At 42.7% G+C, this 14,553-nt stretch overlaps 1 protein-coding gene across 2 annotated transcripts in view; it reads right to left on the bottom strand.

Annotated features, from left to right (window-relative positions):
• Positions 1-1,175: 1,175 nt before the first annotated feature.
• LOC107086840 overlaps positions 1,176-14,553 on the bottom strand; it is a 38,523-nt gene continuing 25,145 nt past the window's right edge. The window contains exons 4-22 of one of the 2 annotated variants that reach the window (XM_015378054.1): positions 13,994-14,140; positions 12,666-12,817; positions 12,434-12,551; positions 12,076-12,217; positions 11,597-11,742; positions 11,370-11,512; positions 11,142-11,282; positions 9,565-9,681; positions 9,340-9,490; positions 9,129-9,240; positions 8,865-9,040; positions 8,540-8,778; positions 8,372-8,456; positions 8,085-8,255; positions 6,715-6,751; positions 3,350-6,619; positions 3,021-3,190; positions 2,672-2,853; positions 1,176-2,323 (exon numbers count right to left, since the gene is read on the bottom strand). In XM_015378054.1, coding sequence (XP_015233540.1) covers positions 2,684-2,853; positions 3,021-3,190; positions 3,350-6,619; positions 6,715-6,751; positions 8,085-8,255; positions 8,372-8,456; positions 8,540-8,778; positions 8,865-9,040; positions 9,129-9,240; positions 9,340-9,490; positions 9,565-9,681; positions 11,142-11,282; positions 11,370-11,512; positions 11,597-11,742; positions 12,076-12,217; positions 12,434-12,551; positions 12,666-12,817; positions 13,994-14,140 — 5,687 coding nt within the window. In that variant the 3' untranslated portion in view covers positions 1,176-2,323; positions 2,672-2,683. The remainder of the gene's footprint in view (positions 2,324-2,671; positions 2,854-3,020; positions 3,191-3,349; positions 6,620-6,714; positions 6,752-8,084; positions 8,256-8,371; positions 8,457-8,539; positions 8,779-8,864; positions 9,041-9,128; positions 9,241-9,339; positions 9,491-9,564; positions 9,682-11,141; positions 11,283-11,369; positions 11,513-11,596; positions 11,743-12,075; positions 12,218-12,433; positions 12,552-12,665; positions 12,818-13,993; positions 14,141-14,553) is intronic. The other variant, XM_015378055.1, reaches the window with a different exon arrangement.

Here is a 14,553-nt window from a genome sequence, read left to right on the forward strand (position 1 = left end):
AACTTTGGACTCTTATCCTCTCACAATTAAACTCTTTCAGAGCTATTCTAATTACATCAGTTTACACCGGCTTTTATATAATTTAGCAGGGCAGATTCTAGGATCAGAGGTTTAGAGAGCTGTCTGGTCAGACAAGATGAATTTCACTGTTTTCTACACTTTTTGAAACTTGTTCAGTGCGTTTTGCTAATAACTGACTCCATTATTCACTAATGCATCGTATCTTAGACTTGTGCCAGAAACCGGACAAGCAAAGCAAGCTTTTAAATCTAATTTAATGGAAACTTTTGAGTTTTCTTTTTTGTGTTTGCCAAAATTACTTCCATAATAAATGTAAAGTAATCTACTGAATAAAAAGTTTTTCTTTGCCACTTTAACAACTGCTGCTATTCTGTTTTCTTACCTGTGTTTTTTCCTGACCTTTGTACATCTCTCCCTCTTTAGACTGGCAATCATAAAATGGATTGTAAATTCAAATAACTAAAAACTGAAAAAACTTGTAATGATTTACTAATGATTCGGTAAATTTAAATATTGATATCGCATTGTGGTTTTAAAGATAATCAAACAAACCAGTTTCAGAAACATTCGAGCACCCCGCTGATGAACATTTCACCAACATACCATCAATAGGTGCAGAAATATGACTGAATATTTCAAAAACACCTGAATGGAGTGTTTTCCTCAAAGCATTGGTCAACATTTTAGTTAAGGAGCTCCATCAGACTTGTTTTTTTATTTATTATTATTTCTGATGAACCAAAACATAATTGAAGGGGTTAAGTAACCAAATACTGTATAGTTTTTACAATGTCACATTTCTTCTGTTTTTTTTTTTTTTTTATTATTGTAACAAGCGCATACAGTACTAAAAAAAATCCTCATATTTTAGGGGTGCCTTGATTCAAATTTGGGTTGCTTCAGCAACCCCAAAATAGGCAAAAAACGTCCATGCAGCTTAGTAAAAAGGTTCCTATTGACCATTACTTGTTTCATCAACAGCTTAAAAAAATCACCTCAGTCAGCTACATTCAGGATATAAGAATTTATTCATTTACAAACATGTAAAAATGACAAAAACAGGTGAGGGGGTATAAAATGTTCCTCTCTGACAAGGCTTCCTAAGCCATCCTCAGGAATGAATGGTCATTCCACATGTGTTTTTTTTTTTTATCTGGAAAACTGCAGTAAAAAAGAATTAACAAGGCTCTCTTCCCAAAGTATCGCTACAAATACATCTTGTACATCATTTTAACAAGTTACGTACAAAAACAGCTTGCTTTTTGTTTGATGAAATACAAACGAGAAAAAAAAAACACCACATACAGCAGGCTAACGGCACACAATTCATGACAGACTTTCGATTCAAATATAGAATCATAAGTCTATGAAATATTCACAGTGCTGCCATCACATCAGGGATGTGAATTGTAAACATTTTTGCATATCGTTACTCGTCTCAATAAATACACTCACAATGCAGAATGAGGAGAAAAATGTGTTTGATACTCTTCAATTTCTGATCACGCTTTTGTTTATCTTCGCTTGTCGGATAACGCCGTCCTGTTGTTTTTTTAATAAACTAAAATAAGGCAAAGATCATCTCCGTTAATGTCAGACTATTTCGGGTAAAATCATGGATTTAATATTAAATGGTAACGAGGATGATTTCATAAAAGCATAACTTATTCACAATAAACTATACTTATGAACATTTATACACTTTGAACAAAATACTTTAAGGTTAATGGGAAACAAAGGGGGGATGATTCCAGGAAACAGGCAGGTGAAACATAAATGTACTGTGAAACAGCAGGGCCATTTTGGATTAAAGTAGTTATTGGAGTTAACTATCTGTTCATACCGCGTCATAAATGTAAGTGGACATGGAGAGGTAAACTAGCACCATTCATTCACGGGACACTGTACAGATAAAGCGATTCTCACAGAGAGACCTTATCTAGTACACCTACAGAACTGTGAAGAGCACCTTTTGGCATCACTAATAGGGGAGTAGAAAACATTAATTTGCAAAGCGGACTGCCGCTTTCAGAAAGCAGGTCTTATCCTGAATTGTGGCCCTTACAGGACTCCATCTCTTCAATTTATCTGATTGTCGGTTTGACGCTGAAACAAAGTCAAGCGGAAGAACACTAATCAAAAAAGCTGAGGATGTCTTACAAAGAGAACATTTCAGTCGTCTTGAAAAGGCTGCAGCAGAGGATTCAAATCTTTAACAAGAATGAAATGTTTCCAGTGTTTAGGACCATGGTGCTGTTGTGTGCTCAGTACAGCTGCTATTTGCTTTTGTTCTTTGACGCATCTGCAGGGGAGGAAGAAAAAGAGTAGAACAGGATGAGAAAAAAAGCCCTAAAACAAGATTAAAATATTTAAAAGCAGCTCAAATTAAAGAATCAACATCCATTGACTCTATCTTTACACTTTGTCACATTGTAATCACAGATAATACATTTTATTGGGATTCTATGTGGTTTATACGCCTATAACATTAATACCTGAGGGTTTCTGGTTGTAACGTGACAAAATGTGAAAATACAGAGATAAGAGTTTAAAAAAAATACAGGCATGCAGGCTGGATTTAAGCAGGCAAACATTGGCAGGAGGAAAAATGAGGAAAAAAAAGGTGGGAGGTTCAAGCAGAGTAACGGACCGAGTTCAGCTGCTAGAGCAGCGCTGAGCTGGAGTCTGAGTCGGAATCGTGGTCGGGATGAGAGCGGGGCTCCAGGGCACACGCGGACCCCTGAGCCCGCTTGTACTCTTGCAATTCCAGGCGAAGAGCGTTGAAGCGCGCCTCACTTAGCGAGCGAGGAGGGTTGACGGGGGGAGGTGGGCCTGGGTGGGCAGCAGGGACAGGAAAGGCATGGAGGGAAATGTCATGGGATGAGCTAACAAAAATCATAGCACTGGAACATAAGTGGAACACATGCAGCACTGTCGCATGAAGCACACCACCAATCACACATGCAGCACTTAAAAAAAAGAAAGAATAAAAAGATCACCTTTCTGTTGCTGATCCCGGAGGCCGCCAGTTTGATCAGATCCCAGTTCCCTTCGGCTTTGCTGAAAACCAGCTTGAGACTGGTCAAACTTGGTGGCCTCCAGGACCTCGGAGTCCAAACAGGCATCAGCAGCGTCCCACTCATAGCTTTCATCTACTGAAGTGTTCCTTCTAATGAGATATACAGAAAGTGGTGAGGAAACAGACAGGAATGAGACAAGAAAAAAGAGCCTCACAATAAAAGTATTTTTGGCAACATGAATAAATCCATCTGAGAAGAGGATGCTCCGCATCGTCAGTCATTCCAGTCATGCTGTGCTGGTCTTTCACCTTTTAACTCTCCTCTTAGCCATCTCCATCTCTGCTCTGTGGCGTTGATGCTCCTCTGTGGTCTCTGGAGAGCTGAGCAGGGTGGGAGTGATGGACAGCGACTGTCTGAAGAGACCAGCACTGCCTCTACCGCTGCTTTGACTGGCATAACTAGCCCTGCCCCCGTCTCTAAACTCAGTATCCCCTCCCCTCCCCATCATCCTGTCTGGATATCTGTAGCTTTCTCCCTCCCTTGGTGGGAAGGCGGGGTAGTGAGGAGAAGGCCAGCTGATGCCCCTGGGAAGGTAGGATCTCGGAGGGCCAATTCTGGGCTCCAAATATCTCATGCTTTCTCTCCTGGGTTCCGGCCAGTGCTGGTAGTATGGTAGATTAGTAGCTACAGGGACATAGTGGTGCTGGACAGACCCCAGCGTGTCTTGATAAGAGGGGGAGCATCTAGAGGATTCTGGGAAAATGGCGGCTTGGTGTCGTAGATCTGAGGGCTCAAGCATTGGGGACATTGAGGTTTGTCTAGGTGGGTACATAGCAGTGAGGTAGGAAGGACTAGCTAAAGATCTTTCTGTATGGTGGGGCCTTTCTAAGCTTCCCATGCTGGGACGCCGAAATGGAATATATTCTCTCCAACAGGGGCCCGGTGTGGGGAGGGAAGGCGGCGTGCGACCTAAACTGTAGGACTTGACCCTCACATCTGGGTTTGGAAACTCATCCCAGTAACATTTCTCAGAAATATATGTTCTTGGGGTCTCAAAATGCTCCCACCGCTGTGAGCCCAAGCTGATGGATTTCTTGAGGTAAGGCCGAGGCTGAGCCACGCCTGAGAGAGTCCTACAGGGACCAAGGCTTAAGGATTTCTTCAAAAATGGCACAGGGGCTTGAGTTATTCGTGAAACTATTTTATTAGTCCTGCTTCCCTGAGAAGCTTGTCTTTGGGGCTGCTCTGATGAAAACTCGTGTCTGTCATCACAACTCTGAGAATGCTTTGACACGATATCTGCCATACTTTTAGCTGCATTGAACAGAGTATGAACGGATCGGGTCCCAGGTCTAGATTCAGGCCTCCCTGCTCGTATCCGAGTTTTCTCGTTATACAGCTCCCTGCTTGTCTTTTCTGGGCCCGAAGAGGAGGGCCGTGGGTCGTCAGGGAATCGTACTCTGGTTTCCACATGAGGGGATCTTCTAGTCCCTTGTTTTTTAGAAGCATCAAAGCTTGAATCTGCAGCATCCAGAGAATAAGTCTGTTTCTGACTTGATACAGTTTCTTTTTTTTCTTGAACATGAACCTCCCAGTTTCTAGGAACAACATCAGGCTTAGCCACAACCGGTTTTTCTACAGGCTTCTGTTCTGAGGCTTGTTCGTTGATGTTGCTCCCCTGCACCTCTTCCACAGGTTCATCCACACTCATTTCAATGAAGCCTGGAAGACTCAGGTATTCAAGGATTGCACTTGTCTGGTGTGGGGACATTTTGGAGGACGGGGCTGTAGGCTTGGCTTTAAAGGAGCCGGACATTTGGGGGACTAAAAACTGAGACTGGTCACTCTCCACTTCTTCAACCAGACTTAAGGTTGAGATCGGGCTGGGACAGTCAGGGAAGAGACATTTCTCGCTTTTCCTGGAGCGTGTTCGGATGCCTTCCCTCTCCACCTCGGAGTAAAACCCTGAAGCCCGCTGGTCATTGAGACCATGAGTCTCCCTGTCTTTGGACTTGGCTCCTGCTTTTTTGTTGCCTGAGATTGAAGAACTACAGGGACTGGGATCATCTATTTTTGTAAAGCCTCCATCTGCAGTTCTCTCAATCTGATGTAACTGGACAGACAAAGAACTTCCTGGTCTCTCTTGGATGTCTAAACCCTGCAGCTGAGAAGCTAGTGGACTCCTTGATCTAGAAATATCACCCAAGTCTGTTTTGTTTTCCTCTAAGTTCTGCTCGGAGCCGGACTTGGTATTTGTCTGTTGCTGTTTCTGTGGACTCAATGACTTAGCTCTATCTGGCGTGACGTCAGGAGAGAGCATGGGCAAGGAGGTGTTCTGGGTAACCGGTGATCTAGATGAATGTAAAGTGAGAGTCTCCTCTGTGGAGTCTCCAGATGGCCCAGGGGACATAGTTTCACAAGGAGACTGAGCAGGAATGAGGCTGGTGACAGACGTAACCGGGCTAATGTCCCACTGTATGCGGGATGGGGGGAGCCTATCCAGCGGGCTGCTGGTGTTCCCAAAGTAGCAGGCCCTCCTATAGTCAGAAACCCGACTTGTCATACCAGAGGGCTTGTACTTCTGTCTGATAGTAACTTCCTGAGGTTTCCACACAGGTTCTTCCACTGATTTGGACGCAGCCCTTTGAAGGTGTTCTGGTTTTCTAGATGGAGAGGGATCCTCCCTCGCTCTACTGTGATGTCTTTGATTGGTTGCAAAGTTCTTCAACTCCCTCTCGATTTCTTCCCTCTCCTTTGCCAACTGGGCACACTTGTTCACACTGTCCTTCTCCAGCTCACCCTCCAGCTGGGAGACTAAGGTGCTGTTGTCAGTCAGATGGCTCTCCATGGGTTGGTAACCTCCATGATGAGGTCTGTCTCTGTCCAGCAGCCTTGTTCTCCTTCCCAAACTGGAGAACAAGTCCTCATGGTTGCCGGGCATGCGATACCTCCGTAAGGAATCACTGGTCTTTCTCTCGCTGTTATCAGAATAAAAGCTGGCTCTTTCCAAAAGAATTTCTGAGCCTTGTTCGTCGTCAGAGTAAAAGCAGCCATGACGCGAGAAGTTTCTTGCCATGGCTCGTACTCTGCCAGGGGACGCTGGGGGCCTGCTTAACTCAGGAACGTCCACCGTCAGAGGAGATTCCTTCCTCTCGTCCTTTTCTGAGTTCAAAATGCTTGACTTTGGAGAGTCCCTGATTGACGACCTGTTGCTCCCCGACCCTTTTATGCTCCCGTTACATTGCAGGACATCCCTCGTTATATTGTTTTTACTGGAAGGACTTGAACCCTCCGGAAGCGGCTGAACAATAAAGCGTCCGTCTGGACCTCGGGAAATAGACTCCAGAGCAGTTGGTGAAGGTGCCTGAGAACCCAGGTGACTCTCAAAGAGAGTGTAATGAGGTGGAGGAGATGAGTTGGACAAAAGCTGTTTCCTCTGATCATGGTATTCCCCACGGCTGCCTTTGTCAAAGGTGGAGCGATCAGACTGTGAAGCTGTGGTGTTGGGGAAGAAGGGAAGAGGCGGGCAAAGCTTAAACTTGAGGACGCTGTCTGGACTTCGAGAAGGTGATCGTGTTCTGGGGAAGATTAAAAAAAAAAAGGTTCAAACATTACAGATGGAGTCCATAAGGACATGTTGGTTGAGGAAAATTAAACTAAATGAGATACTTACTCCTCAGAAGGGTTTTTCTGTAAAGCAGTTGGCAGGTCTAAAAGAAAGAAAAGTAGCAGGAAGTGAATATTTTGGGGACCTATTTTAATGCTGCTTTGGAGGAAAAAAACTAATATCATCAAAATTTAAATGTATCTAAAACTTAAAGTCTTAGGGAAGCAGCCGTTCCAACCGTTGTATTTCCGAATTCTCCTGAGTGTTGCCCGACTTTACACAAGTGAATGTGATTGGTCAATTATCAAGGGGGTGGGGTTGTTGTAGTGGAAGGTTCGCGTCTTGTGGCTTTTTTCTCGGAAGCATCTTGCTAACCAGTTAGCAACTTAGTGCTAGTAGGTTCCCAATGGGAAATTACATTGGGACCAAGTAGCACTTAGCAACGGGACTGTCAAGGACAGCGGAAACATGCAAGAGAAGGAGAGTTTTGTGTCGAAGGCCATGGATGAGTCTCCTCCGTCACACATTTTTTATTTAGAGGAGGAGAGTGGGGACGAAGATGTTGTGGAAGAGGACGCCATGGTGGCAGATGCTTGGTTTGGTGTAGAAGGCTTAGAGCCGCGCATGTCTGAGCACTTGCCTCGCAACGCTGCCAGTTCTATTAACTCTACGCCTGCCGAAGACACCGACATCCATCCCCGTGAACACTGGGACGTAACTCAATGGTAAAGGAAATGATTCTTATTTCAACCGTTGCGTATATTAGCTACGACATATGAATCAAGATGCAATGACCTAAAAAATTTGATTGAAAGATGACTGTTGATATATGATTGGTCAAATTTAGGTGTTCAGGCTGACGTATAACTAACTGGCCTGCATAAGATAAGGAAAAAAAAAAAGATTTTAAGACAGGATTTTTTTTTAAATAGAAATTTTCAAAATTTTGGGGCAATATAGTCTGATAAAGAGTACATTTATATACATGTTTAAGCCAGAATGATTTCACATTTAAATATGATTTCCCTACGACTTTAAAGTAAATAAGACTGGCCTTTACATAAAAACAGTTTAATGAACAAAATGGTGTTTTAAATCACATAATCTTGATGTCAAAACTGGATTAACAGTTTGGTTATGATTGTTGCTTTTACTGTTTGAAAAATATTTCTTTCATATGTTTGTTTCTTATAAACATAATAATGCATGTTTAAAAGGCAATTTGAGTCAATTATTGACCTCTGGTCTCTTTTGTAAGTAATTCTAAACACTATTTTTAGCTTTTAAAGTAACTGATTCAGATGATCAAGATAAAATGTAAAGCCTATATCACCCACCTCTAGAGCTGAAGTTAAAGAGCAAACGGCTAAAAAACGATGGAACCTGAGCACAAACCTCCATCTAACCGAATATTAGTGGAAGTTTTGTCTTCTAACCTTGTCTTCTCTTTCTGTGTCTCCGCTTTCTCCTGTTGCTCATGTAGCATGCCGTCACCACCGAAAGGATAATTGCGAGGAACAGAAAGCAACCTCCCCCAATCATACCAGCCATCAGCGGTTTGGGGATGACTTCTAAGAAACTGGGAGGGAGGGGGTAGATCTCCATTCCTGTAATCAAACCGGAGTCAATTATTTACAGTTTTGTGCGTAAGAAACAAAATTATTTGTCTAATAATAATAATGTGTGATGTGTACAAATAATAATAATAAACAAAAACACCTACCTTTTGTGGAAACGCTCACAGACTCACTCGGCTCACTGAGCACTTTGTTGCTGCGTGACATGAGCCTTAAGTCGTACACAGAGTCCTGCAAAAAACAGGTTGTGTCTTTGACTATATGGGAAACATTCATGTTAACAGTTTCTTTCAGTGCTAGTAGTAAACAATCACCCGTAGCAGTCCTTGCACAAGTACTTCGCTCTGATTGGGGTGAATGTTGCTTCCAATGATGACCCACTGGCCCTGATCTCTGCGGGCCTGCAGGACAAAACCTGTCAGTGGAGAGACGGGAGCCTCAGGAGGCTGCCACTGCAGAAGAACACCTCGACTGGTCTGGTTAGCTGACAGCATGCTGGGGGGTTCCAGCTCCGGTAGACCTGAGTCTGCTTTAGGTAGCTCTGTTGGCACAGCTAAAAGGATAATAGGCGTGTATAGGTGAGCTTTAGCGAAAGCAGAACAGGACAAGGATGCCTGGAGGAGAGCAAACAGAACAAACCTTTTGTCCGTACGGTTACGATTTCACTGAAAGGTCCTGAGCCGAGTTTATTCTGAGGTAAGACGCTGAACTGATAGCCGGTGCCTGCGAGTAACCCAGTCACAAGCAGGTAGTCTTTAGAGGTAGGTACGGGCAAAGATGCCCATTCGTGTTTCCCCCTGGATGCCTGCTTGACCCTTTAGAAAATAAAATCAAAGCGTTTAAATTGTTTGAACTGTTCCTGGCAGGAAGTGTTTTAAACTGGGTACATTTAATGCTACTGACCACACAGTAAACTTCTGCGTAAATCCACCATCAAACCCTGGGACCCAGGACACATTGGCCTGATTCATCTCTGTGGTAACGGTCACTGAGGACACGGCATGAGGACTGGTGCCTGAGAAAGAAACAAACACTGTTACACATATAACCTGCTAACAACAAACTTTCAAAGTGATGTGATAAATATTATGACAGATAATGTTAATACACCCACCAAGTGCAAAGACCACAGTGCCTGCGCTTACAGTTGCCACGCGGTTGGTGGCCAAACACTCCCAGCCTCCATGGTGGTCTTTGCTCAGTGGCTGCAGCAAGAGGGAACCGTTGGACAACACAACGTACGGGGAGCGAGGACTCGGGCCAATCTGCCAAGAACAAGTTCATGTTAGGGATCCATCAGATACAGCTGAGTCTGTAGAAAAGCAGATTTTCCCCACACCTTGCTCCAAGTTATGTTTGGAGTAGGATCTCCGCTGGCTTCACATGGGATGATCAACTCCCGGCCAACCTCCTGGAGATACTCCGGCAGAGGGGGGACTCGAAATGATGGTGGGTCCTGGAAAAAAAAGGCACTATTTCCTAATTCAGCTCCTCTATATATAGGCAAATAATTCCCTAATAATAACCCTATTACCTTTTCACAGTTTTTATGTTACAACCACAATTTTACACAAATGTATTGAATCTTTATGATAGACCAACATAAAGTAAACATAATTGTGACATTGAAGGAAATGTAAACTGGTTCACTTTTTCACACAATTAAAAAAATCTGAAAAGTGTGAAATTTAAAAGTTAATTCGGATTAAACCCCGTTGACTCTGATGCCCAGAAATAACAACGCTGCATTTTTAATTTTTTTAATTGGCTCAGTGGAGCACTGTTTAGCACAGCTGCTTTGCAACAAGAAGGTTTCAGGTTTGATTCCCAGCCCGGGGTCTTTCTGCAAGGAGTTTGCCTGTTCTCCCTTTGCATGTGTGGGTTCTCTCCAGGTACTCTGCTCCCTCCACAGCCCAAAAACCTGACTGTTAGGTTAGTTGGCTTCTCTAAATTCTCCTTAGGTGTGAGTGTGAATGGTTGTTTGTCTTTCAGTTGCCCTCCAATGGACTGGTGATCTGTACAGAGTGTACCTTTCCTCTCCCCCGTAGAAGCTGGAGATAGGCACCAGCACTCCTTGCAACCCCAGCAGGGATAAAGCATGATGGGAAGTGGAAACAATTTTTTTGGAAGGTTTTCTTGTTAGATGATGGCAAAATGAAATTATTTTACCCACAAAGAAACATTACATGAGGAGAGTGGCAGCATCATGCTGCGGGGAAGATTGATCTTAGCAGAGATAGGTAAGCTAATTGAAGATAATTAAAGGTTATTACAGAAGAATCTGTAAAAAACCCATAAAGTTCAGATTGGTGCAGAAGGTCTACCCATCAAAAGACCCCAAACACATAGCCAGTGCTTCGAGGAAATGGTTTAAATCCCTGATTCTTATTGTGGTACACATACTGCTGGTGTTACCCTGACTTCTTCTAGTGGTCTAACTATGGTTTGAACTAATGTAACATTTTTAGCTAACCAGGGAGGGGAGAAGTTAAAGCACTATGAGTTTTGAATCTGACCCTTTTAAGAGACAAAATGAGGTTTTGCTCATTTAACTTCTGAGGTGAGAACTCTGACTTTGTACCCAGATTAATAAAGCTTGAGGGGAATTTGCAAACAGCTTGCAGATTTTCCCTGTCAAGGTATGATTGCTGTCTAGGTCTCTGTGTCTGTTCTGTGATGCTCTAAACAGAATCTAACTCAGCGAGAGCTCATTTGTGAAGAAAACAGACCAAAAAGGCTGGTGGGGACAAAAGACTCATAGCTATTTTTTAATTAAAAAGTGATTATAGGAAGTATTACCTCAGGGTAATAAACATAAAATACAGTATGTAAAGGTTTAATTTCACTTCACATTTCTGCACAGCTTTGTGTTACTTTTACTTGAAATTGAAATAAGCCTGAAAACAGGAACCTCACCTGTAAAATGACTTTGGTGGGCTCAGATTGACCCATTGTGCCATAGCTGTTATAAGGAGTGCAGGTGTACATGCCTACAGCATTGTCATTGGCTGTCGCTATAAACACGGAACCTTCTGAATTCACCATCCAACCTGGAAACTAAACAGGTAACAAAACAACAATATTAGCCCTAAGGCGACTTTAAGAACCAGATAACGCACGTCATAAAAAGGTGTTAACATTTACATTGTCCAGGTTCAGCTCATTCCCGTCTTTGGTCCAGTTTACGTACAGGACAGGCGGGTCGGCCTGAACGGGGCAGTAAATGACCCCCTCCATCCCTGCTGGCAAATAGGTTTCACGCAGCATTCTTCCAACACGGGCAGGATCTAAAATCACAGATTCATAGGATAATACACTCCCTGCAGCTCTAGTGAGCAGCACAGCACAGAACAAGAAGGTAAAACACTAACGTTTCACTTTCAGATGGGCAGAAGCCGAGGGTGGTGTCAGTATTCCATTAGTTGGAATGCAGGTGTAGTTGCCAGCATCTTCTGGAATAAGATTAGGGATCAGAAGAGTCCCATCCACCAAAATCTTTACTCTGGACTTAAGGGACCTAAAACCAGAAACATTGAAAATTTTGATGCAGTTCATGATTAAACTGCCTAGTTAAGAAGTACCCTGAAATGCAAAAAGTATTTATATTTAAAAGGATGGGCAGAAAAGCTTAAGAAGATAGTAGGTTAATCTAAGCTACAATCTTCTTTGTCTCAGCTTGTTCATGATCACATGATAGAATTGTCTAATGAATAATCCAATTAAAACTTATCGTATTAGCAGCGTACTTAGGGGAAACACCTGAATGATGTTTTTCTAATATTTACAGTAACTAAGAACAAGTGTGATGTTTCCAACTATGCTTGCTAGTTTTTCATAGATCTGGACTCACTCAATGTGGTAAACGTTCTGTCCTTGTTTCAGCCACTCGTAGGTGAGGTTTGAAGGGTAAGCATCTGCCTGACACTGGAGAACAGCATCTTGAGACATATTGAGAGTCGTGTCCTCAGGGGAGATGATGATGATTGGTGGACCTTCAAGGAGTAACACACATCAGTGAAGACTGCTCATCAGTTTTAAGTTGCTGCAAAGCACCGAATGAACTGTAGGTGGCAGCAAAACAAAGACGATGTGTCCTACACTTTTGCCAAGTTTTGTTTTCAAGGCTATAAATTGATAAGAAACTAAAACTGCGCTTCCTTCATATGTGCAGAGAGTCTGTGTTTGATGACGGCTCATTCAACAGTTACCTTGAACCTGCAGCTGTGTATAGTGGGTTAGGTTCCCCTCTGTGTTAGACACATGACATTTATACACTCCTGAAACGTTTCTTGTGACAGTGGCCAGAGAGAGGGTACCGTTGAGCACCTAAGGCAGCGTTGGAGAGCATAATACAGTAGTTAAACACAAAATACATTTGGATAGGAAAAAAAAAACTGCTTTAATGACTGAAACAAGCCGCAATCTGTTGATGTGACTCACTTTTATTTTCTCATGTTTCTCAATTGGACTCTCATCTTTATGCCAGACAACCGTTGGTCGAGGGTTGCCGTGGGCACCGCAGCTTAGAGTCAACGAGTCTCCGAGCAGAACCTCCACAAAAGTCGGCGGCGTCTTAATGAACACAGGTGGAGCTAGAGCAAAATAAAAAATTTGTAAAATCACTGGTTACTTTTCTCTACATGATAAAATTAGGGATAAGTGAACCTCAATGCTTTGTGAAAGTACTATTTATATTTTTTCATATCACAACCATTTACTTTAATGTCATTTGTTGGAATTTAGTATCACAATCCAACACAAAGGAAATTAAATACAGCTTACAAAATATTATTCCTGCAAGTATTTTAGGGCATTTCTTAACAAATGTATAAACTTTTATTTTCCTTTGCAAAATAGCTCAAACTGAGTCAGAATGAATGAGCATCTGTAATTCATTTTGAAGCCCTGGAATGAAATTTAAATTAGGCCCGGACTTTGACTGGGCCATTCTATAGGATGAGCATATTTGATCTATCATTATGTTGTAGCTCTGGCTGTATGCTCAGGGTCACTGTCCTGCTAAAAGTCCCCAGGGTTGCGCTGCAATTGGCTCCACCCATTTCTCTATGAAAATCTAACCACCTCGTTTAGGAAACCTATTCTAACATGTTTACCAGTAAGAATGAAGAGCTAAAGAGGATGCACAGCCCCTTTCCTGCAACACATAGAAGTTCACATGTAGAACAAAATCTTCTGGACTCCTTTGAGTGACCATCTACATGAATTGTAGCAAACAAAACATTGGATATAACACTTTTTATGTCAAAATTGGATTTAGGATTACTACATTTCCAGGAACTGATGTAATACAATATTCCCAAATATAGAAATAGTGCAATGAACAACAAAGGGTCATCTGTAACATGGTGCAACAAAGAGACAGCTTTCCTTGACTGTACTATTATTTTATCAAACCTCTACTTCACACTCTGAGTGACATAACTCCACCTCAGCTTAGGCAGCAGGTGCATGTATGAGTGAGACTTAGAGCTAAGAGGCATGTGAGTCAAAGGCTTTGGGCCTTTAACCTTAATCTTTAATGGCAAACCTCACATGCACTGGTCAGTTCCCCATCACAGATAAAAACAAGTTGTGATCCCCTCTCATCCAGTGTGTAACAAGCAATATCTTTAATGCGCAGCAATGATGTTCCCTTTGCCAGGGCCTTCAGAGTATAGCCAGACCCCAAGCTGGGATGTTCTAAATAAAGCCTAAACCAGCAACGAAGGAAATGGCTCCCGTGTCCCCAACACCCTGCAGAGCTGCACCTGTGATGGAGAGGAAGGTCCATGTGCCATTTTGAAAGTTGTCTGTCTTGCTGTCCAGGAGAAGGATGCGACACTCGAACCAGCCCTCATCCTCCAGGGTCAGTCGTTCCACCAGCAGAGAGGCGCCCCGGGTCAGAGACACACGCCCTGTGGGAGAAAGGGTGAGGGTTGAAAAGCAAAGAGGGAAAAAAAAGATTAACAAGCAAACAAAGGCAGACAGGCAACGTCAGCATATGCTGGAAGAGGGCTTTTCATGCAAAGGACACAGCCATCCATTGTCACAAAGGCCAGTGTCAAAGTCATCGACTTCCTGCAAGCAGACAGATCCACACTGAGTGGAAAGAGGATGTTTTCTTTTGTTTTGCTTAGAGTAGTTGAAGACCTATAAAAGCAGCAGAAGTAATGAAACCATATGCATTGAATCAATTTTAATCTGAATTTAATCTCACATTTGATTTGATGCTCCACAGTTGCAACTGTAGTTTTACTTGCTTGTTTTATTATTTTTTTTTACAGAGAGAGGTATATAAACAATTTCCTGTTCATGAAAGGTATCAAAA

Source organism: Cyprinodon variegatus, unplaced genomic scaffold, assembly GCF_000732505.1.
Source record: "Cyprinodon variegatus isolate N-32 unplaced genomic scaffold, C_variegatus-1.0 Scaffold163, whole genome shotgun sequence".
Taxonomy (NCBI): Eukaryota; Metazoa; Chordata; class Actinopteri; order Cyprinodontiformes; family Cyprinodontidae; genus Cyprinodon; species Cyprinodon variegatus.